General features: G+C 35.2%; 1 protein-coding gene across 5 annotated transcripts in view; it reads right to left on the reverse strand.

Moving 5' to 3' along the window:
- The window catches only part of LOC144969024 (leukotriene-B4 omega-hydroxylase 3-like), a 30,384-nt gene that overhangs the window by 3,668 nt on the left and 5,989 nt on the right, over positions 1-20,727 (reverse strand). Inside the window, exons 1-11 of one of the 5 annotated variants that reach the window (XM_078908020.1) lie at positions 19,653-19,706; positions 11,813-12,025; positions 8,866-9,016; positions 7,722-7,903; positions 7,037-7,161; positions 6,379-6,435; positions 4,781-4,904; positions 2,989-3,118; positions 2,324-2,453; positions 1,483-1,761; positions 595-660 (exon numbers count right to left, since the gene is read on the reverse strand). In XM_078908020.1, coding sequence (XP_078764146.1) covers positions 595-660; positions 1,483-1,761; positions 2,324-2,453; positions 2,989-3,118; positions 4,781-4,904; positions 6,379-6,435; positions 7,037-7,161; positions 7,722-7,903; positions 8,866-9,016; positions 11,813-11,980 — 1,412 coding nt within the window. In that variant the 5' untranslated portion in view covers positions 11,981-12,025; positions 19,653-19,706. Of the gene's footprint in view, positions 1-594; positions 661-1,482; positions 1,762-2,323; positions 2,454-2,988; positions 3,119-4,780; positions 4,905-6,378; positions 6,436-7,036; positions 7,162-7,721; positions 7,904-8,865; positions 9,017-11,812; positions 12,026-13,131; positions 13,271-16,775; positions 16,947-19,478; positions 19,555-19,652; positions 19,707-20,727 lie in introns of those variants that run through there. The other 4 variants (XM_078908014.1, XM_078908003.1, XM_078907985.1 and 1 more) reach the window with 4 other exon arrangements.

Consider the following 20,727-nt stretch of genomic DNA (forward strand, 5'->3'; position numbering starts at 1 on the left):
GCACACGCTTCACAATCAAAGGGACCGAGATCAATCCCAGTTGCAGTCGAGATTTTTTTCTGACCACCCTGTCCACGCAGCAGTGATTGGGTCGCTGGGTCTGTTAGATCAGGCGTACGTATTTAGCAATAGACTAGCGTCCTATCCAACGGGTAGCAAGCAATAGCTATTGTCTGTTTCACGCAATAGAAACTGGGATAAACTCTGGCTCTATGGGCCTAATGGCGCTGAAGGACTACTACAAAATCATTGTATACATCATATTATTCATGATCATCATCACCATCATATTTAATGACCTAGAATGTCATCAAAATAAAATAATTACGCCCTTCTGCTAAACATCTTTAGATGCCATCACAAAGGCATTCCATGAGGGAGTATAGATAATACATAATACAAATTTTTAATGTCAACAGGAATCACCCTTGTTATTCAAAGTGAGCTTCATCAAGGAAAAAAATGAAAGTGCCTGAAGCTGGGTCACAGTGTAAATCCTCAACCACTCTGCCACCTTGCCCAGGGGTGTCACAAGCCATGAAAAAAAATAGCAGCAATCGAATTCAATGATCAGTTGACTGTACTGTCACCCACCTTCTCAAAATTCTACTGAGCAAGACTTTGTCTTCATTCAAAGCAAAGGTCTGACCAATACAGTTTCTGAAATGAAATAAAAAATACACATTTCTTCAATTTCACCGAGCTCAATTCCCTTCAAAATGCTTTATTTATTCACTAAGTAGGGTATAATTCCATTTCAGATGCACACGGCAACTGTATTAAGCTACCTTTTTCATTCTCGCTCTCTTACTATCACTGACTGTAACCAGGCAGTCAATCACACCAGTGTCATTTGGGGTATTGAGTAATAAGTAAATATAGTTCAAGGTTGATAATCCGAATAACATGTTAGTAAATAGCTTTTTCCAAGGACTCAACTTTGCCCATATCGGAACGCAAATCAAGCACTAAGAGGATATTAAAAGAAACGAGTGGCAGTTGGGTTGTTTGTTTCCTTTTCTTTTCTGTTACTATGACATGATTTTGAAAATGACAGAGGTAAAAGTTAAAAAGTAATTGAGAAATGGACTTGACCTAACCAGCACATAAGTCTTTTAATTTTACCATTATACATGAAACCCAAAGGAAAAATATAGGGGTGGACAATAACTAACTCAGGTGTCTGAGAATAGAAAATTGAAATAGTCCTGAAGATAGAAAAAAAGTGTTTATGTGTGAAGTGTGACTGTCCAATGTTATCAAATGCCACTCACCATTATTCAGCAAGGTTATGCATGCCATGAAAATTGCCTGGGTGAATGATGAAGAGTAATATTTTTCAAAATATCAATTTTCAGCATTATTACATATTCACTTTACCAAAAAAATAGAGAAAGAAAAACAAAGTCAGTCATGACCCTTAATAATGAGAAAAATATTGGTGTAAATTCTATTTTATCAGGGGACTCAGTTGTTATGTACCTTGAACCAGCTGAGAAGGGTAAGAAAGCAAACAAATCCAAATGTTTTTTGTTCTCCAAGAGAAACCTCTCAGGACGATATTCTTCTGGGTCATCCCACACAGCAGGATTTCTGTGCAGTAGGTATAGACCAATGTTGACGATGGTGCCTGCAGGTATTGTGTGACCATTTAGCTCCACATCTTTATCCAGCTGTCTTTGGATGAAAGGTACAGGAGGATACAGTCGCATGGTTTCCTTCACACAGAGGGCCAACGTCTTCAGCTCTGGCAAGTCAGACCTGAATTACAATTTTTTTAAAAACATGATCAAGTAGTGGAATGGTAAAATCTTGTTTTAAAATATAAAGCTATTGATTTTAAAAGTATTAAAACCTTAACTAATACAGATATCCTTTTCATGTTGTAAACAATAAAAATATTAATTTATTTTTAGCTTAAGTCAGTAATTGTTTGGCTAAGTGACTCAGCAGTAAGGTATCTCGTCTTGTTACAAAAGGCAAACAATGTCAGTGGTGAGATGGGTGACAGTGATCGTAAAAAAAATTCTGGTCATGACATTGGGTAAGACACTTGACACACATTACCCACTCGACTCAGGGGTAAATGAGTACCTGATTATGAGACAGTGACGGATAATGTAAGAGATTTAGTCAAAAAGGAAAAAGGTGAGTGGTACTGCATGAAATGGAAATATGCTGCTGTGCAAAAAGTCAATGTTGCACCGCACACAGCTGTACTTATTTCCCAGACCTACAGGCCACAAGCCAAGTGTCATACCTCTAGACTATAAAGCAGTGCAAAAATATTAGAGATCAGCCAAGATTGTGTATTAAAACCCACCATTTGATTTCATCACTTTCTCTTCCGTCTAAAATGGCATCAACTTCCTCTTGAATTTGTTCTTGGTATTCTGGATATTTAGCCAATGTGTAAAGATTCCATGGAATGGAGGAAGCTGTTGTGTCATGACCTGAAATATAAGAATAAGGAGAAACAAAGTATATACATGTGTATATTCAATACCATGGTAATACACATGTCAATGGTGTTTTATATATTAATGAAAAGAAAAACAACAATGTCGAAAAATCAATGATCATGCAACCAGCGCATCTTTTTGCTATACCGTTGAACACATTTAAGTTGTTTTCTTAAGTAGTTGGTGTCATGAGACACTAGTGATGTATAAAGCTTTGACAGCATGCCAGTCAGTGGGGAAAAAAAACACACACAAAAAACAAACAAACATACACTGGAATTGATATAAAAAGACTGAACCTTAAAATGGCGAAATTTGATAGGAAAAATTGCTTGATAAGAAAAATAGGCACTGAAACAAAACAGAAATTCAAGCTGCCAACACTATTATGGAACCACTGCATCAGACTGAGTCAGTGAACTGCAGTCAAAATCAATTGCATCTGACATATGAGAAGATGTTTCTCATGAAATAATGTCCATTTGTACATCTCTCATGATTAGGTTGAATATCAACGCCATTTCACCTGCAAACATAAAAGTGTCCACTTCATTTCGGATCTCCTGATTGGTCATTGTCTTTCCATCTTCATCCTTCGCTGTCAAAAGGATGTCGATGAAATCCAGACGTCTAGTTTTGGGGATGCCATCTTTTCCCTGTAAGGGGTAAATAAAGATGGCAAAATTTTATCTTTAAAAATGAAAAATAATGTACATCTGTTCTTCTTCCTCTCCTCTTTCTTCATCAATAACTACAGTGCAACCTCTGGACAACGACACCCCTGAATAACGACAGTCCCTGATCAGATTTTTTTTGCTATTTATTATCAGCAATAAAACCCCCAAAATTACAACATAATTTTAGTAAAACCCCTGTTTAGTGACACAGTTGACACCAAAGCTTGATACAAAAAAAATCTTGCATAGGATGTGTCTTAATGTAGGCACTGGCCTGTATACCTTATCGTTATATTCACGGGTCTCACCACATCCCTTTTTCCGCCATTTTAAAACCTCAGAATAATGACAACCCTGGATATCGACCCAAGTTTCCAGTCCCAGGCAATTTCGTTATCAAGGGATTACGCTGCAGCAGAATACTGTGAGTGGCTATTGATATAATATGCAAAACGAATTAAATAAACAAATAAATAAATATAAAGATGAATAAATGAATGAATGTAAAGAGGTTTCGCAAATGGAGAAAATCTGTAATAAAATATTTGTTCTGGACAGTAGAGCATTCTCAGTTGCTGAGAAAAAAAAAAGTCCAAAAAATTCAAAATTCCAATACTCTTCAACAGTCGTAACGTCACTTCCTTCCTAATGACGCATGGTAACTTAGTAACACTGGCTCTAAACTATCGGAACAATGGCGGACTCCCGTATGCAATATTTCTCCAGCGAGCATAAAGGGTATCCAGAGGAAAAAAACACATACATTTGATCATGTTTTGACTTTTACACATTCTGATCATAAGACATATGAAAAGTTCTAGCCAGCATGAAAAATAAAAAGTAATGATTTTCTTTGTTTGGAACCAAGATGGCCACCATTGCCGGGCAGCGTGACACCAGACTATATAATCATATTTTCATGATAACAGAATACACTGGCCTCCCAGTGGCATTAATTTTGTTTTAATCTGTGACAGACATACCTGGTATGTGGCATTGTTATCAGTTGTTGTTTAAAGGCATTAGAGGGCTATTTTTAAGTTGAACATTGGTCACTGGGACTTGTAAAACAACGCTCTTCTAGAAATTTCTGATTTACCACTATTTGTGTTAGCTTAAAACTACAAAAACCAATGATTCAAAATCTAAGAATGCATAATTAGAAATTTGATACTTTTTGCCATTTTAAAAAACTGAGCGGCAGTAGAAAAAAAAATCATAGGTATAAAACTAATAGAGTTGAAATTCTGATGCTGGTATCAATCGAAAGAACACTACAGATTGCCTACCAAACAATAGTGGCTATTTTAATTATTTTTTTCAATCTGATATGATAATTTTTTAAATACTAAAAGTCCTCATCTGTACACTATTTTCTTTCGTTGGAAATATAAATATATCATCATCATCCAAAAAGCCCCAAAAAATACAATTAATAATTCTAAGCTCTCTTATTGCAATTTTGATCCTATAACCAATTAACTTTCAGGTTTGTTTTTACTGGCAAAAACAGCCTAGAGAAGCCACTGTTGTTGTCATTCATTATCATATCAAAACTTACAATTCAAACATTGAAATATGTAAGAGAATAAATAAATTCCATTTTGGTTAATTTGAAATAAAAACAAGTTCTGTACTGACCAAACTTGCTTTCCTTTTCTCGATGACGTCTTCAGCAAATTTATGTACATAATTGCAGTGACTGTAGAATTTTTTACCCAAGGTAGTCCTTCTAAATATCCAATCTGGCCATAACCATGGTCGCCTGACATTAAAAAAAAAATAAAATAAAATCCATAAATAAAATAACTTTTTTAAAAATGAATAAAATAGGCCCTTCAGATTCATAAGGTCTATTAAACCACATTTATTCCAATCTCTGCAGCTTAAAACAGATAAAAATTGCTTTTACCCTTGAATAGAATTCTACACTAGACCTACGACACACAGCTACCCATTCATGACTGGTGGACAAAAGGGAAGAAAATACCTCGACTGACTTCGCACTAATTCCAGTTCCTTGGCTTAAGAGGCATACTCTATTAATTGAGCTATCAAACATTATAAAAATAAACATAATAGATGAAAAAGATAATCAAAGAATAAAATTTGTAAGAATAAATGTTTCAGACTCAATGCTAAAAAAAAATTAATTAAAAATGTTAATACAACAGATAAAGTCTGAAGAGATGAGTGTTTTCCTATTCTGCACAAGACAAAGTAGTCACCATCACACCAACCAATTTACGGAGTTCACATTTGCTTTGGATTTCTTTATTACTTCAATGTTTTTTATAAGTAGCCATTTTTTAATCATCAAATCCATTCATAAATGGCTAAATGTCTTGTGATTTGTCTTAAATTGAAATTCTATAAAGACTTGACCTTGAGCATAAATTGACTCCAGATCGAAAACCTCTCCATCTGTTTGTACCTGTGAAACAAACATCTCTCTGTAGCAAGATTTGATATTACTTTCACAGACTTGACAACTAAGAATTATTTCATTAATAGTTTTGAAAAAAAAAAAGTAATACTTTTAATTCAAAAGGCATGATTCAAAGCTTAATTACAAATAAATGCCATAATTCTGAGATTTAATTAGTCTAGCAATTGGCAAAAGGACCTGAATATTCAAGACACGTCCTGGATCGACAAAATGCCTAATTCCTCCACAATGGAACCAAAATAAGTCAAAATACATATGCCACTTTTTACTCAGTTTCGGGCATTCTTGTAAAATTCATTCAATTTTCTTATTTTAGACAAAATTTCCCATTTAAAAACAAAATGTTATGCTTATTCGTTATCATAATAGAGTAAAACCAAATATTAATAGTAATGAAAGAAATCATAAAAATTGATTCATCTTATAGAAAGCACATAATAAATAGACAAATGTCGGCATCCATTACGACTTAACTACAGGATTTAGAAAGGGGTCACGATAACTCATTTGGTAAAGCACTTGCTTCACATGAAATGGGACCAAGATCAAACACGGTAGCAGTTGAGATCTTTTTCTGACCCCCCTGTCCACCAGCAATGAATGGGCAGTTGGATCTGTTAAATCTGGTGGAAAGTACTTGTGGTAGTGTCCCATCCAAAGGGTAGCAAGCAATTGCTATTGTCCGTTTCATGTTATAAAAACCAGGATAAACTCCAGCTCCTTGGGTATGAGTGGTACACTTACTACTTTAAAATTTAAGGTAATGAAAATAAAGTTTCAAGAAGCTAACCTGAATCTCTCAGACAGAATATCAAGTAATTCTCCAACTGCTGTGGCATACGGGTGACTAGGAGAATAAGAAAGAAAAAAAAAAAGATGTATTTATACATTAATCACAGTTTTCAAAATCTGACATTTCGTCTTCAATAGAAAATATGGTATAGACTAAAAGGACATTATGTGGCTAGTCAGATTTGCAGTCACTTTCCTTTAGGTAAGTTTGGTAAGCAACAGCTTCCTGTTACGAAACATAAAAAGACACTGTACAACGCTAAATGTTCATTTAAGAGATTCAACTTTTTACGGAGCCTTTACTACACCAAACAAAGCTACTACTACTACAAACTTTCTTGTAAACAGGTCTTGAAAAAAAAACACTTTGTAAAAGAAAAAGTAAGGCCATTTTGTGTTGATATTTATTTTGTATCTTGTTTTTTAATCAAATGTTTTCCTGTCAGTAAGTATAATATTTAATGAAGGGTTTGCAAGCTGCTCTCATAATAATAATAATAATAATAATAATAATAATAATAATAATAATAATAATAATAATAATACTAATAATAATAATAATAATTATAACATTTATAAAACACCAATCTTCACCAAAGGTTTCACAATGCAAAGTGTGTAAATAATAAAACAACCAATTATCATTACCAACTTACCCAGTTCCCTGTATATCTGCTTCGTAACCTAGGGCACATTTCAGTATGACCTCAAGAGTACACAGTGTAATCATTGGGTAGACGTCAAAACTCTCCCCTGTTTCTGCCAGTTTATCAAACTTTTTCTGATTAAAAAAAATAAAGAAAAAAATTGAGCATGTTCACAGGAAATTGCACTACATAAAAGCTCAATTTTTGGGGAAGTACTTATTCTTTAAATTCTTGAACATCAGTATTATTAAACTTCCCAAATAATCTATCACAATATATTTTAATTTTTCAAATTGCTTGAAATGTTTTTTTTGTTACTGATTAGAATATCACGGGTAAGGTCAATGATGACAAAGTCACAATAACTGCGTCCTTAGAGAAATGCTAGGTCAAACAAAATAATAATTCCCTGACCCAAACTACAACATGCAATTAATGATTCGTTGTAAAGCAATTATAACTTGTTATTGAAGGTAAACTGAAGAGGGAAAAAAAATGTCTCTCTATTTTATGCACAATTTCCCTTTTTAAAAAAAGAGGGGAAAAATGGCTTATTTTAAAAAATGTAATTCCATGGCTTTAATTTGCATGGTATGAGAGCTTTTTTCCAATAGGATGTTATATACACAATTAGCAAGAAATTGCATACAGTATAAATTTGTAAAACAATCTCCACAAGAAAAACCAAACTCACAAAAAGGTTGTCAGCCCCTTCATTGTAGACCTGGACATAATCTTTCAGGATGTCAAAATGGAAGGCTGGAGTGAGCAGACGACGAGAACGGGCCCATCTTTCACCATTTGTAACAATGAGGCCATCCCCTATCCAGTTGCTAACCATGGCATAGGCACTGCCTAAACCACGAGACTTCAGGGCTATTGACAAAAGATAAATATTATTTCATGGTAGCTTAATAAGAGATGCTTAAGGCAATGAGGTGATAGTCTTTTATTAAAGGCAAAGCTAGGGATTTAAAAATTAAATCTCAATTAGTCTGAATTTCAGATCAAATACAGAGAGAAACGATTTTCAGCTAAGTGAACAAAATATGCCTTTGCACAAAAACTATTGCAGATAAATCAATTATTTTTTTAAATGAAAAAAGCATACATATGGTGATTTTGTTGCGAAATGATGTACAGTGGGGTGTTCCAATTCGAACTCCCAAATTGGCTCTCTCAGCTCATTGGTCACATTCTGAGATTAATTGTGAAAATAACTGTTGCATATGTTGCAAACACCATTCATCTAAAGGCCATGCTAAGAGACATTTTCTACATTTCCTTATGTGGGAATTACAATAATCCCCTAGTTTAAAATTCATGATACCATTGTAGCTTGGTGGCTCAGTGGTATGGTGTCTCGGCTTGTCTCAAAATTCAGGTGATGTTAAACTAGGTCAATGGCAATGGCTGGATGGCTGATATGTTTGTGGAGAATTTTGTTCCTGAAGTTGTGTTCTTGAGTAAGGCACTCAACAAACATTATCCCAATGAGTACCTGGCTATAAGTAGTGACTGATATTGTAAGCGTGTTAGAACAAAAAGGATGCTTAACATGTGACTGCTACTATATGAAATGAAAATATGGTTCCATATGGCCTGAAACATTGAGAAGTGCATTGATCATGGTAAATCCTTGGAAATGTGCTATATAAATGTTCATATTTATTTATTTATTTTTAACGAAGGGTTGATTTTTCTGTGAGTAGCCAAGTTTTACGTCTTTAAAGAAGTCTCAGATTCAAGAACTTCTGACATTCATTTTAATTGATCGATAAGTTTTCTAGTTAAAATTAAAACAGGGCCTTTTTCAGTGAACAGTAGAATTGCAATACCTGTAGACTGTAGAATTTTCTTGATCATCTCAGGATGGTAAATCGATACGTATGGAGTAAACGGTCCAAACCAGATCCTGTGGAATTTCATGTTGAATGATTTCATCATCCTGACACCAAAATCCAGTCTTGCCTCTGGAGTTTTAGGAAGCTGTTTGTTTGAGAAATAGGAATAAAAACTGAAGAGTTGTATCAGCTATTTTCACTTAATTTTATATTTTAAAGAGAATATAGACGTCTATATTTATCTATGCGGTAAAGTGGTAAATTCATGGATGCAATTAGGTTGGGCCAAGAAAAAGCCTGAAATTCATTTTCAACAAATCCAAAAAGCCTGAAACTTATTGTGAAATGTGACCTGCTGTCTCAAAACAGTATTTGGTCAGGGTGATCTAGATGCCACAAATAAATTTAAATAAATTTCAAAAAGCTGGAAATCCGGATTAAAGTGGAAATCTTGCACCTATGTATATTGCATAATTAATCTAATTTTGACAGGTTATCATTAATTCTTGAAAGAAATTATTAAATCAAGGTTTCTAGTAATATCGCAAATAATTTATATACAATAATAGCCAAAGCAGAATTATGTGATATAATCATCATTAATAAGATGTGAGATCATTATTACAATAAGTTTACTGTGATCACTCATTCATTCATTTCATTATCGTCTTGGTGCTTCAGCTGCACATAAGACCAACATAGTAATAATAAATGGCATTTATATAGCACTTCACCCCATTAACACAGGCTCTAAGCGCTTCGGTCTCCAACCATCACAATCTGCTGCCATCATTGACATCTGTACCCACTTCCACTTCTGGGCCTTCATTTCACACTACAGGGTCCTTTCCACGTCCCCAAGAGTCTCCCTCTCCTCTGTGTTCCCTGTGGGGTCCATCTGAGGGCAACCCTTGGTATGGCATCATGGTTGTTTATGTTTTTATTTGTTTTTAAGGGTTTTACAGCACTTGCAACACATTTAAGTCATATCAGCGGCAGTAAAAAGGAACAAAATGGGAGGGTAAAAAGTTCCAGAATTACAATTACGGCACTCAAGAAAAGGTAAGACAAAGGGGAATTGGGTCAAATAGGAAACTGATGTAGATTCCAAAAGCACACTATCAAATTACTTAGTTTGAGACCACCTAAAAGTCTCATCCAGACACAAGCACAGGTCCCCACAAAGAGGATTTTACTCAAATCTTTTACAAATCATAAAATATATAATATGTAAACAAAACTAATACAGTGCATGACAGAGAGATGATTTACAAGACAAAAAATATCATCTCCCAAAACTCTAACTATACATTTGACTGTTTCCCTCCCAGCTAGGGTATCCAGCCAGGGTCAGGACAAAACCAAGTAATCCCATCCCAAGACAAAGACAGAAAGCAAGTTGGAAAACAGATGTAGGGGGATACAAGACATAGTAAGTACCTCCTTGCCACTATGGGAGGTCAGGAACCCCACCCAGGGCATCATGGCTCATCCAGAGGACATGGCCGTCCACCTCCATCTTCTCTTCATACGAAGAGATACAGGCTTTAGCCCTGTTCTCTTCATCAAGTTGTTGTTTGAAATAGTCTTTGGCCAGAATATCCTCAGTATCTTCCTTAAGCATTTGTTTTGGAACGTGTCAAGCTTTTACAGAGGCCCTTTGTCAACTTCCATGTTTCAGCAGCTGTGATCACTGCATTTAATTAGCAGCAGTGATCACTGAAGCCATTAAACTAGACGCAAATACTGTTAATTAAACAAATTATTGAACAAATGGCAACTCTGATCTTTACAATTAAATTGTCAACAGTAAGCCTTCAGAGCAATTGGGCCAAAAGAGCTACAATTTATTTTGTTTACTGAAACATTTAATAGACAGTAACAATTTTTTACTATCATTTGGAAAGGTTGCTGGTCTTTCGCAAAGTACTTTGGGTTTCCATATAGCTCAGTTGGTAGAGCACTCGCAAAGGCACTGAGATCAATCTTGAGTGAAGTAGAGTTTTTTTTTTCTGACCCTCCTGTCCACCCAGCAGTGATTGGGTAGCTGGGTCTGTTAGATCTGGCAGAAAGTAACCTTGCGATAGACAAGCGTCGTATCAAGTTATTGGTATTGTCCATTTCATGCTATAGAAACCGGGATAAATTCTGACTCCATGGTCCTTATGGCTCTGAAGGACTACTACACTTTTATTTTAAAGTACTTTCCTTTAAATCTAATAGATTCAGCTACCTAATCACTGCTGGATGTGCAGAAGGATCGAAGGCAACTTCAAACCATAAAGGATAGAAAAAAAAATTCCTTAAAATCACAAAGCTTTAAGTAAAAAAGATATGGTATATATATATATATATATTTAGCACGTTTGACAGACAACAAGCCACTTTCATTTTTTTTTTTTACAAGAAATAAACTTGAGCTTTTGTATAGCGCAATATCCACTAAATGTGCTCAAAGCGCTTTACAAAGGGTCACTGGCCAACAGCGGTGGCCAGGTACTCATTTTAAACCTGATTACATTAAGAGAATGTAAGTAAAGAGCCTTTTCCAATGACTCAATTATGCGCCTAGCAAGCTCGAACCCAAGAACTTCCAATCCAAAAGTGAGTGTCATACCACTAGACCACATAGCCGCACAAATATTAGAAGTGCAGTCAATTTTTTAAAATAGCAATCAAAAATAACCCTGAGTACAGTGAGAGATGTAAGTAAAGAGCCTTTCCAAGGACTCAACTATGCGCCAAGCAAGGCTCGAACCCAAGAACTTCCAATCCAAAAGTGAGTGTCATACCACTAGACCACATAGCCGCACAAATATTAGAAGTGCAGTTAATTTTTTAAAACAGCAATAAAAAATAAACCAGCTAGTTTGAAAATGTAAGAAAAAAATTATTCAGTCGACCACAATGCCACCTGTATCATTATACATTTTGCTCTTACATGTTGAAGGTTTCCATAGACGATAGAGAAGTCTTTGCTTCCTGGCAAACCTTGAAAGTATTTAAATCGTCTGTAAAATTTAGAGAGTTGCATCAATAACAATCCAACAAGACTCAGCAATGCTAAGCTGATGACAGGTGATAACCACACACTTCCTTCCATCGTCATTCTGTCACGAGGACTCTATCCATGAAGAAATTACCAACAAAATATCTGCAATGACAATGATTTTTGTTCCAACTATTATCAATAATAATAATAATAATAATAATAATAATAATAATAATAATAATAATAATAATAATAATAATAATAATAATAATATAATAATAATAATAATAATAATAATAATAATAATAATCATCATCATCATCATCACCACCACCACGATTATTATTATTATTATTATTAGTAGTAGTAGTAGTAGTAGTAGTAGTAGTAGTAGTAGTAGTAGTAGTAGTAGTAGTAGTAGTAGTAGTAGTAGTAGTAGTAGTAGTAGTAGTAGTAGTAGTAGTAGTAGTAGTAGTAGTAGTAGTAGTAGTAGTAGGCTTGGAGAAACAGTGTGTTACTCAAAACGCACAGATGGTCAAGACCAAGAGGAAGTTGGTATTTTATGGATAAGTAAGCCAGACGAAGCTTAATGTGATGGGAACCAGTCAACTCAGAATTATTGGAGCAAGATATTTCTCCAAACATTCCAAAACTACCATTATACAGTGTTATGCCCCAACAGAACAGGCAACAGATGAAGAGATGAAGAGAAAGGCGGATTCTACAGTAGTCTCCAAACACAAAATTGCAATTGGATTCAACAGTCTGATGTCACATTGCCCAGCAACGGCGGCCATCGTGGTTCTAACCAAAGAAAATCGGTAATTTTTATTCTTCATGCTGGCTAGAACTTTTCATATGTCTTGTGATCAGAATGTGTAAAAGTCAAAACATGATCAGATTTATAATGTTTTTTTTCCTCTGGATACGCTTTTATGCTTGTGGGAGAAATATTTCATAAGGGGATCCGCCATTTTTCCGATAGTTTAGAGCCAGTTACTAAGTTACCATGCGTCATTACGAGGGAAGTGACGTTATGACTGTTGAAGCGTATACCTCATGCCATGATATGTTGATCCTCGTGGGAGACTTTAATGCTAAAGTTGGGACTGACAACAAAGGCAATGAGAGATGCATGGAAAAGGAGGGAGTCGGAAAAAGATACAAAAACGGACAACGGTTCAATGACATGTGCCTTGAAAATGGTCTTGTTATAGACGGAACTGTGATTCAACACAAGAATAAACACAAGATGACCTGGATCTCACCTGAAAGAAAAACAAGAAATCAGATCGACCACATTGCCATCAACCTGAAATGGAGGAGCTCCATAAAAGACGTCAAAGCCAATCGAGGGGCATATGCAAGCAGTAACTACTTCCTACTACTTTGCAGAATACAGTTGAAGCTGAAAAGAACACAGAAAAAAATCAAATGAACAATTATTTGACACAGGTAAGCTGAGAGACGCTATTGTGAGGAGCGAATACAGCATCAATCTATACAACAAATACCAAATCCTGGACAGTATACCTGCAGATGATATCAATGACCTTTGCAGCAGTGTAAAGGAGATGACATTGGACACTAGCAAATCAGTTTTGGGATACAAAAGAAAAGAAAGAATGGATTTCTGACAACACATGGCAACTCATTGAGGAAAGAAAGATAGCAAAAACTTAATAAGGTGGGAGGGAATGAAGATGATAGAAGAGCAGCCTCGGATAGGTACAGAGGGAAAAACAAGGAAGTTATAAAGAATGCTCACAAAGATAAGAGACAACACATGGAAAGCCTATTTGCAGAGGCACAAGACGCAGCACAAAGAGGAGATATTTACAATGTGTATAAAATAACGAAAACACTCACTGGAGGATCTAGCACAAAAACCACGACTGTGGGGGACTAAATTGGGAAGATGCTCATGAATACGGAAGATCAGCTGAAGAGGTGGGAGGAGCACTTTCAGGATATACTGAACAGACCCGATCCACAGGAGGAGGCAATAATAGAAGACATGGGATTTTCCATTGAAATGAAACATAGCCGCATCATCTGCCAAGAAATAGAGACAGCCATCAAACAGACAAAAGGGAGCAGGGCAGCTGGTGAAGATAGAATTATTGCAGATATGTTGAAGGCAGATCCAAGAACAAGTGCCAAGATCTTTGAAAAATTGTTCAATAAAGTATGGGAAGAAGAGAGAGTTCCTGAAGCATGGAATAAAAGAGGCATCATTGTGAAAGGTGACCTTTCGGAATGTGGAAATTGGAGAAGGATCAATTTACTCTCTGTCCCTATTAAAGTATTTTGCAGAGTCCTTTTACAACATCTGAAACACGGCATTGGCAGAATTCTCAGGGAGGAGCAGGCAGGTTTTAGAAGTGGAAGAGGATGCACTGACCAGATTTTTGTCTTGAGAACAATTGTCGGACAATCAATATAGTGGAATTCTTCCTTGTATTTGAGTTATATAGATTTTCAGAAAGCATTTGACACTATTCATCATCTACAATTTTGAAAATACTAACAGCTTATGGATTTCCAAAGAAAGTCATTAGCATACTGAAGAATATGTACAAAGACAACCAGTGCTCTGAACGCCATGACTGACAACAAAGTGAATGGTTTCATGTACAGACAGGAGTCAGGCAAGGATGTGTTATCTCTCCTACAATCTCTCTTGCTGTTTTTGATTGGGTGATGAGGACAATGACCAATGGCCATGCAAGAGGACTGGTTTGGGGATTGATGATGAGACTTGAAGATTGCGACTTCGCAGAAGACATCACACTTCTGTCGCATACCCAGAAGGACATCCAAGAAAAAACATCAAGAGTGGATAAGATATCAAAAAGTGTAGGTCTTAAAATCCATCCAGGCAAAACAAAAGTCATGAAAGTACAGACAAAGAGCAAACAAATAGTCCAAATCCAAGGCACAGATCTGGAAGAGGTGGAACACTTTAAGAGGCATTATATCTCAGCTGATAGCAACATTGAAAAAGAAGTTAGTACTAGAATAAGACTCGCAGCTTGCTTTTTTAATGAGCTCAGGAATATTTGGAAATACACATCCTTGCATATCAACACCAAAATAATGATCTACCAATCCAACGTCCGCTCTGTTCTCCTATATGCAGCAGAAACAGAGAATTAACAAGATTGAGAGTCACCTCAAGAGGGTTTGAACGAAGATGCCTCTGCAGAATCCTGAAACTTGGTTGGCAACAGCATATTACCAATGAAGAAATCTCAAGGCAAATAAGATTGAAAAACATTGTGGATGTGCACAGACGATGAAAATGCCTGGGTCACGTTTTCGAATGAAAAAGTTCAGACTGCCTCACACAGCACTAAGATGGTCCCCATCGGGAAAGAGAAAGAGAGGCAGACCATTGGGCACCTATTTCATTGTTCTATTGAACGCTGCCATTACAATAATACATCATTCATGTAAGAGTGTGGCTATTAAAAGAACGGAAAGAAGCAATTATCATACTGACACAACGTTAGCACCAAACTATAGAGTGCAGTGCGACTTCGTGTCACATCAGCCGCTCAAAATAGCCAACGATCTATTACGATCGACGCGTACATATACGCAGGTATACATCCGAATGCACTTACTTAAGGGTAGCTTAACATTGTTGTTATTGTGTAATGGACAATACATATTTTGTGTCATTTTTTGAGATTTCCATTACAACCATGAGCCCATAATATTAAATTGAATTATCTACAGACCTCGATTTCGAACATTAAAATAGGTACTTTGGTAAACGTCCGTTTGGCACTCCAGCAGTGAGCTGATAAATGGCCTAGTGGTTGTAACCTGATTTTTTTTACTTTTGAGTGTTGGGTCTCAAAAAAAGTTCCACAGATTTTTTTGTTTATGGATGAATTCTAATGAATTGTCTTATTTTCCTCAGGAGGAATTACCCTGTTGTTTGGTGTTGTTTACGTTTAAATCAATGCCAATTTGGTATATATATCATTTGCTCGTAGATAAAATAGGTATAATTTAGCTTTGGATAATTAAAAAATAAGAAATTTGTAAATTAAATTCCAATGAGGGCACATGATTTAACAGCTTAAATCTTTAATAATATTAAATTCAGGGCAAAGTTGTAATCCGCATTCCTGAAATTCGTTCCAGCAAAATCCTTACTCAAATCCTATCGGCCATTTTAGACCAGTTTCGAAATCCAAATGGTGGTTACTACCGTAGGAGAGGCAACAGTTTCAGGTCACAAAGTCCGTCAGTAAATAACAAAGGCAAATAGAAGGACATTTTTCAAACTTTAAACTAAAATAACTTTACTTCTGTTCATCTGATTTTCACAATTATGGTAGATCTATGATCATTAGAATCGTGTTGAAAGGCTGCCTCTATTCTCCCCCCCCCCCCCCCCCCCCCCCCCCCCCGGCCGATTGGATTACCGAAAAAAACGTCGCCGGCTTTTTGCGATTTGGATTTGATTGAATTTTTTTTCTTAATTGTGCAACTTGTGACAAGAAACTTAACAAATTACTGCATTACAACCTTTGGATTAAACATACAACAATTGTGGACTACTATTACTATTATGAAGACTAGCATCCGGGGGTGAGAATAGTCACTTCGGTGTTTGAAAAGCACTTTATAAATATAATGATAAACATATACGTTTCATTGAGCTCATCCCAAATTGAATTTTTTTTCTCTCCAAAGTACCTAATTAAAAAATTAAACACTAGACTTTTTAAAAAGTTTGAATTTAAAGATGCATTGCTTCTTTTAAAATAAATAAAATCTAAAACAAGCCTAACTTGTCTTGTCCAGCAGCATGAATGAAAATGAAATGTCAACACGGATGATCGAATGTATAAACCAATTCAATATCAATAATACTGTCGTCGATGTGTTTTACCATGACGTAACCACAGTACTGTCACAGTACTGGGCAGGCACTGTTCGCGGGTTGATGTCCCTGACGAGGAAGCGGCTATCTTTTTATGTTTACAGTTTACATTGAAGATTGGCCAGATAATATTATGTTTCGTAGCAGCTGTGATGAATCCCGGATAACTCGAATACAAGCAGCGGATCGAAGGTTTCGACAATTTACTTCCCGGATCAAATGTATTCATGAATACATGAAGACGGCCTAGTAGGGTGAAAGGATTTCATTTAACAAACATTTGACAACATCGCTGATCTCATTTTAATCATAGTATTATTCTTATTGTTATTATATTATTCTTATTGTTATTATTATTATTGTTGTTGTTGTTATTATTATTATTATTATCATTATAATAATAATAATAATATATTATTATTATTATTATTATTATTATTAATTATTATTATTATTATTATTATTATTATTATTATTATTATTATTATTATTATTATTATTATTATCATTATTATTAATAATAATAATAATAATAAATAATAATAATAATAATAATAATAATAATAATAATAATAATAATATAATAATAATAATAATATGATGATGATGATGAGATGATGATGAATGATGATGATGATGATGATGATAATAAATATAATAATAATAATAATATAATAACAATGACGATGATGATAATGATGATGATGATGATGATGATGATGATGGTGGTGGTGGTGGTGATGGTGGTGGCGGTGGTAGTTTGTGGTGGTGATAATATGCTGTTGCTGCTGCTGATGATGATGATGATGATGATGATGATGATGATGATGATGATGATGATGATAATAATAATGTAATAATAATTATCATCATCATCATCATCATCATTGTCATTCCGGATATCCTATACGATCCAGTTACTATTGTTTTGTAATTAATTGTATCATTCATCCCTCCATACAACACATACCAATTAATACACACCTACTATAACTTTGACAGTACACACTTAGCTAATGTGCATGATAACTGCGATATCTTATCACATCAAACTATTTCTGAAAACAAGAGGATGATGAAGCAGTTTTCATGATGAGCGTTTACTGATGGAGACATCTTGATTCTTTTCCTTGGGTTCTCAGAGTTGTTATATAATATTGATAGTATGCGCTTGGCTAAGAAGCTCATAACATTGCCATCCGGAAGTATAACGGACCAACACACAAACTCGGTGTAACCATGAACTTTTATAGTCTGGCTAATACAGTTTAGTGAGAAAAACTCACAAACGCGGATGGCAAAAACAATAACAAAGGCCTGAGTGACGTCATCTGCATACTATCTATAGCTTTGGTGACAACGGTTGAAGGTGGGCTTAAAAATGAAAGTGTCAACTTTAAACAACTAATGATGATGATCATGATGATGATGACGACGACGCTGACGACGACAACAACGACGACGATGACGACGATGATGATGATGATAATAACAACAATAACAATGATAATAATGGTGATGATGATGATGAAGATGTTGATGATGATGTGATGATGTTGTTGTTGTTATTAACTTGAGCTTTTATATAGCGCGATATCCACTAAACGTGCTCAAAGCGCTTTACAAGGGGTCCCTGGTCAACAGCAACATTTAACATTAGGACGGGACATGACGCCTGTTAGGCGATTTTACAATTTTTCGGACAAAGACAACGCTGTTAACGGCCAGGTACTCATTTTACACCTGAGTACGGTGACAGAATGTGAGTAAAGAGTCTTTTCCAAGGACTCAACTAAGCGCCGAGCGCGAGGCTCGAACCCAGGACCTTCCGATCCGAAAGCGAGTGTCATACCACTAGACCATATAGCCGCACTATCATTATTATTATTATTATTATTATTATTATTATTATTATTATTATTATTATTATTATTATTATTATTATTATTATTATTATTGTTATTATTATTATTATCAATGTAATAATAATAATAATGATAATAATAATAATAATAATAATAATAATAATAATAATAATAATAATAATAATAATAATAATAATAATAATAACAATAATAATAATAGTAGTAGTAGTAGTAATAGTAGTAGTAGTAGTAGTAGTAGTAATGATGATACTTAACCACTAGGAAAAATAAACTTCAAATCCACGGCGATAAAAGCCATACGCAACTAGGTTCCATTTAAAGCACATGTGAACTATTAACCTTTTTACCTCATTGTGTGACAAATAACATTTGAAGAGCCTCTGCGACGTGCCTTATTTGCAGGTCTGATAACACAATTCCTTATAGGCTCATTGTCTTTGTTGCAGTGAAACTCTTTAAAACAACGCAAAATATTGTTCAATACACCACGTTAAAATATGCCCATAAGTGGGTTCCGATGCATATATATAAATGTCGGCCTAATGCTAAAATAAGTCACAGACATACAGTTTTTAGAAAATTCGGCTATAGTGAGTATACCAAAAAAAAGTGTATTATTAAGATTTTATCATGAAAATAATTGGGGAGTGAACTAAGAACTATGTTTTGTAAATATAAATGATTGGACGAAAAGTCATTAAAAAATTGACTAAAGTATTTTTAGCACTAAGGTCTTCAATTGTTCAACTACATATCGAAATGATATGTTATTTTAAATAGAACACTGCTAGAAGTCAGACATGAACATTACGAGAAATTCACATACAAAATAATGATGATAAAATCCACTGTCCACTGCGATCTTATGTGTGTAATGCCTCAATTGAAATCCGATAAGTCCTTAAAGGTGTGTAGTAGCCGGGGTTGTGGTAATGTGACATGCAGACCTTACATGGGATAATAATAATAATTATCTTCACTCACAGGAATGTAAGATTACCTTTTAGTATATTACCCACGTGACTATGGTCTTTCATAAATCACAGCTAAAAACAACATAGTGTATCATGTTTTAGACTATGTGCTTTTGTTATTCATTTGTTGTTTTTCCCCCTCTCTTAATACGGCGGCAAGTAGTTGCGTCATAAGTCAATTACAAACTCGTTAGCCTTCAACCATCCCGTTTTTTGTGTTACACATACATACATAAATGAACATTATGTATTGGCATGCCGTTCTGTTATATCGGGATAAAACACAATGTAAGTCGATGGCCGCCCGCAGATTATAATATCCATAATATTTATATATAAAATACAACAAAGCTACAACCGGTAACCCTCGGGCTAAAAGTGAATAACGTCCGGATGTCTTTCGTTGTACTACTATTACTATCCCTCCCCCTCATTCTATAACAACACTCCCTCAACAACTCTTTTTGTTTAATATTAAAATATCTAAAAAAAATATTAATAATTTTTAACAAATTATCCCATATATATATTATATTATTGATATTATCAAGTAATGATAATATGCACTGTGTCTGTTCTTTATTTATTTATTTTTAATGGGATTGGGGGTCGATATTTTTCCGTACAGTCATATATATATATATATTTTCAATGGTATCCATCTCCTTTAGTCCCAGGTTTATTTCCCACTGATATCCTTTTTTTACATATTCCCAGGTTAAATCCCCACTGGTGTGTAATTCCCTGAATCCCAGGTTCACTCCCCACTGGCGCCCACCTTCTATAGTGTCAGGTTCATTCTCCTCTGGTACCAAACTCCTATAGTTCGGCTCGGATACCCACAGTTATCCATCTCCCACAGTCCCAGGTTAACTCCCCACTGGTGTGCAATTCCCTGACTCCCAGGATCACCCCCCACTGTTGCCAAACTCCCATAACTTTGCCGGATATTGTCGGGTTTCGTAATAAAGCACTAATTCTTTTTTACGAAACCCGCCGAAACCAGCTGATAACCCTAGTCTCAGGTTCACTCCCGACTGGTGTACACTTCCCTGAGTCTCAGGTTCACTCCCCACAGTTGTCTACTTCCCATAACTTTGC

This window comes from Berghia stephanieae, chromosome 1, assembly GCF_034508935.2.
Source record: "Berghia stephanieae isolate SIO BIC M18660-M18661 chromosome 1, UCSD_Bste_1.3, whole genome shotgun sequence".
Lineage (NCBI taxonomy): Eukaryota > Metazoa > Mollusca > Gastropoda > Nudibranchia > Aeolidiidae > Berghia > Berghia stephanieae.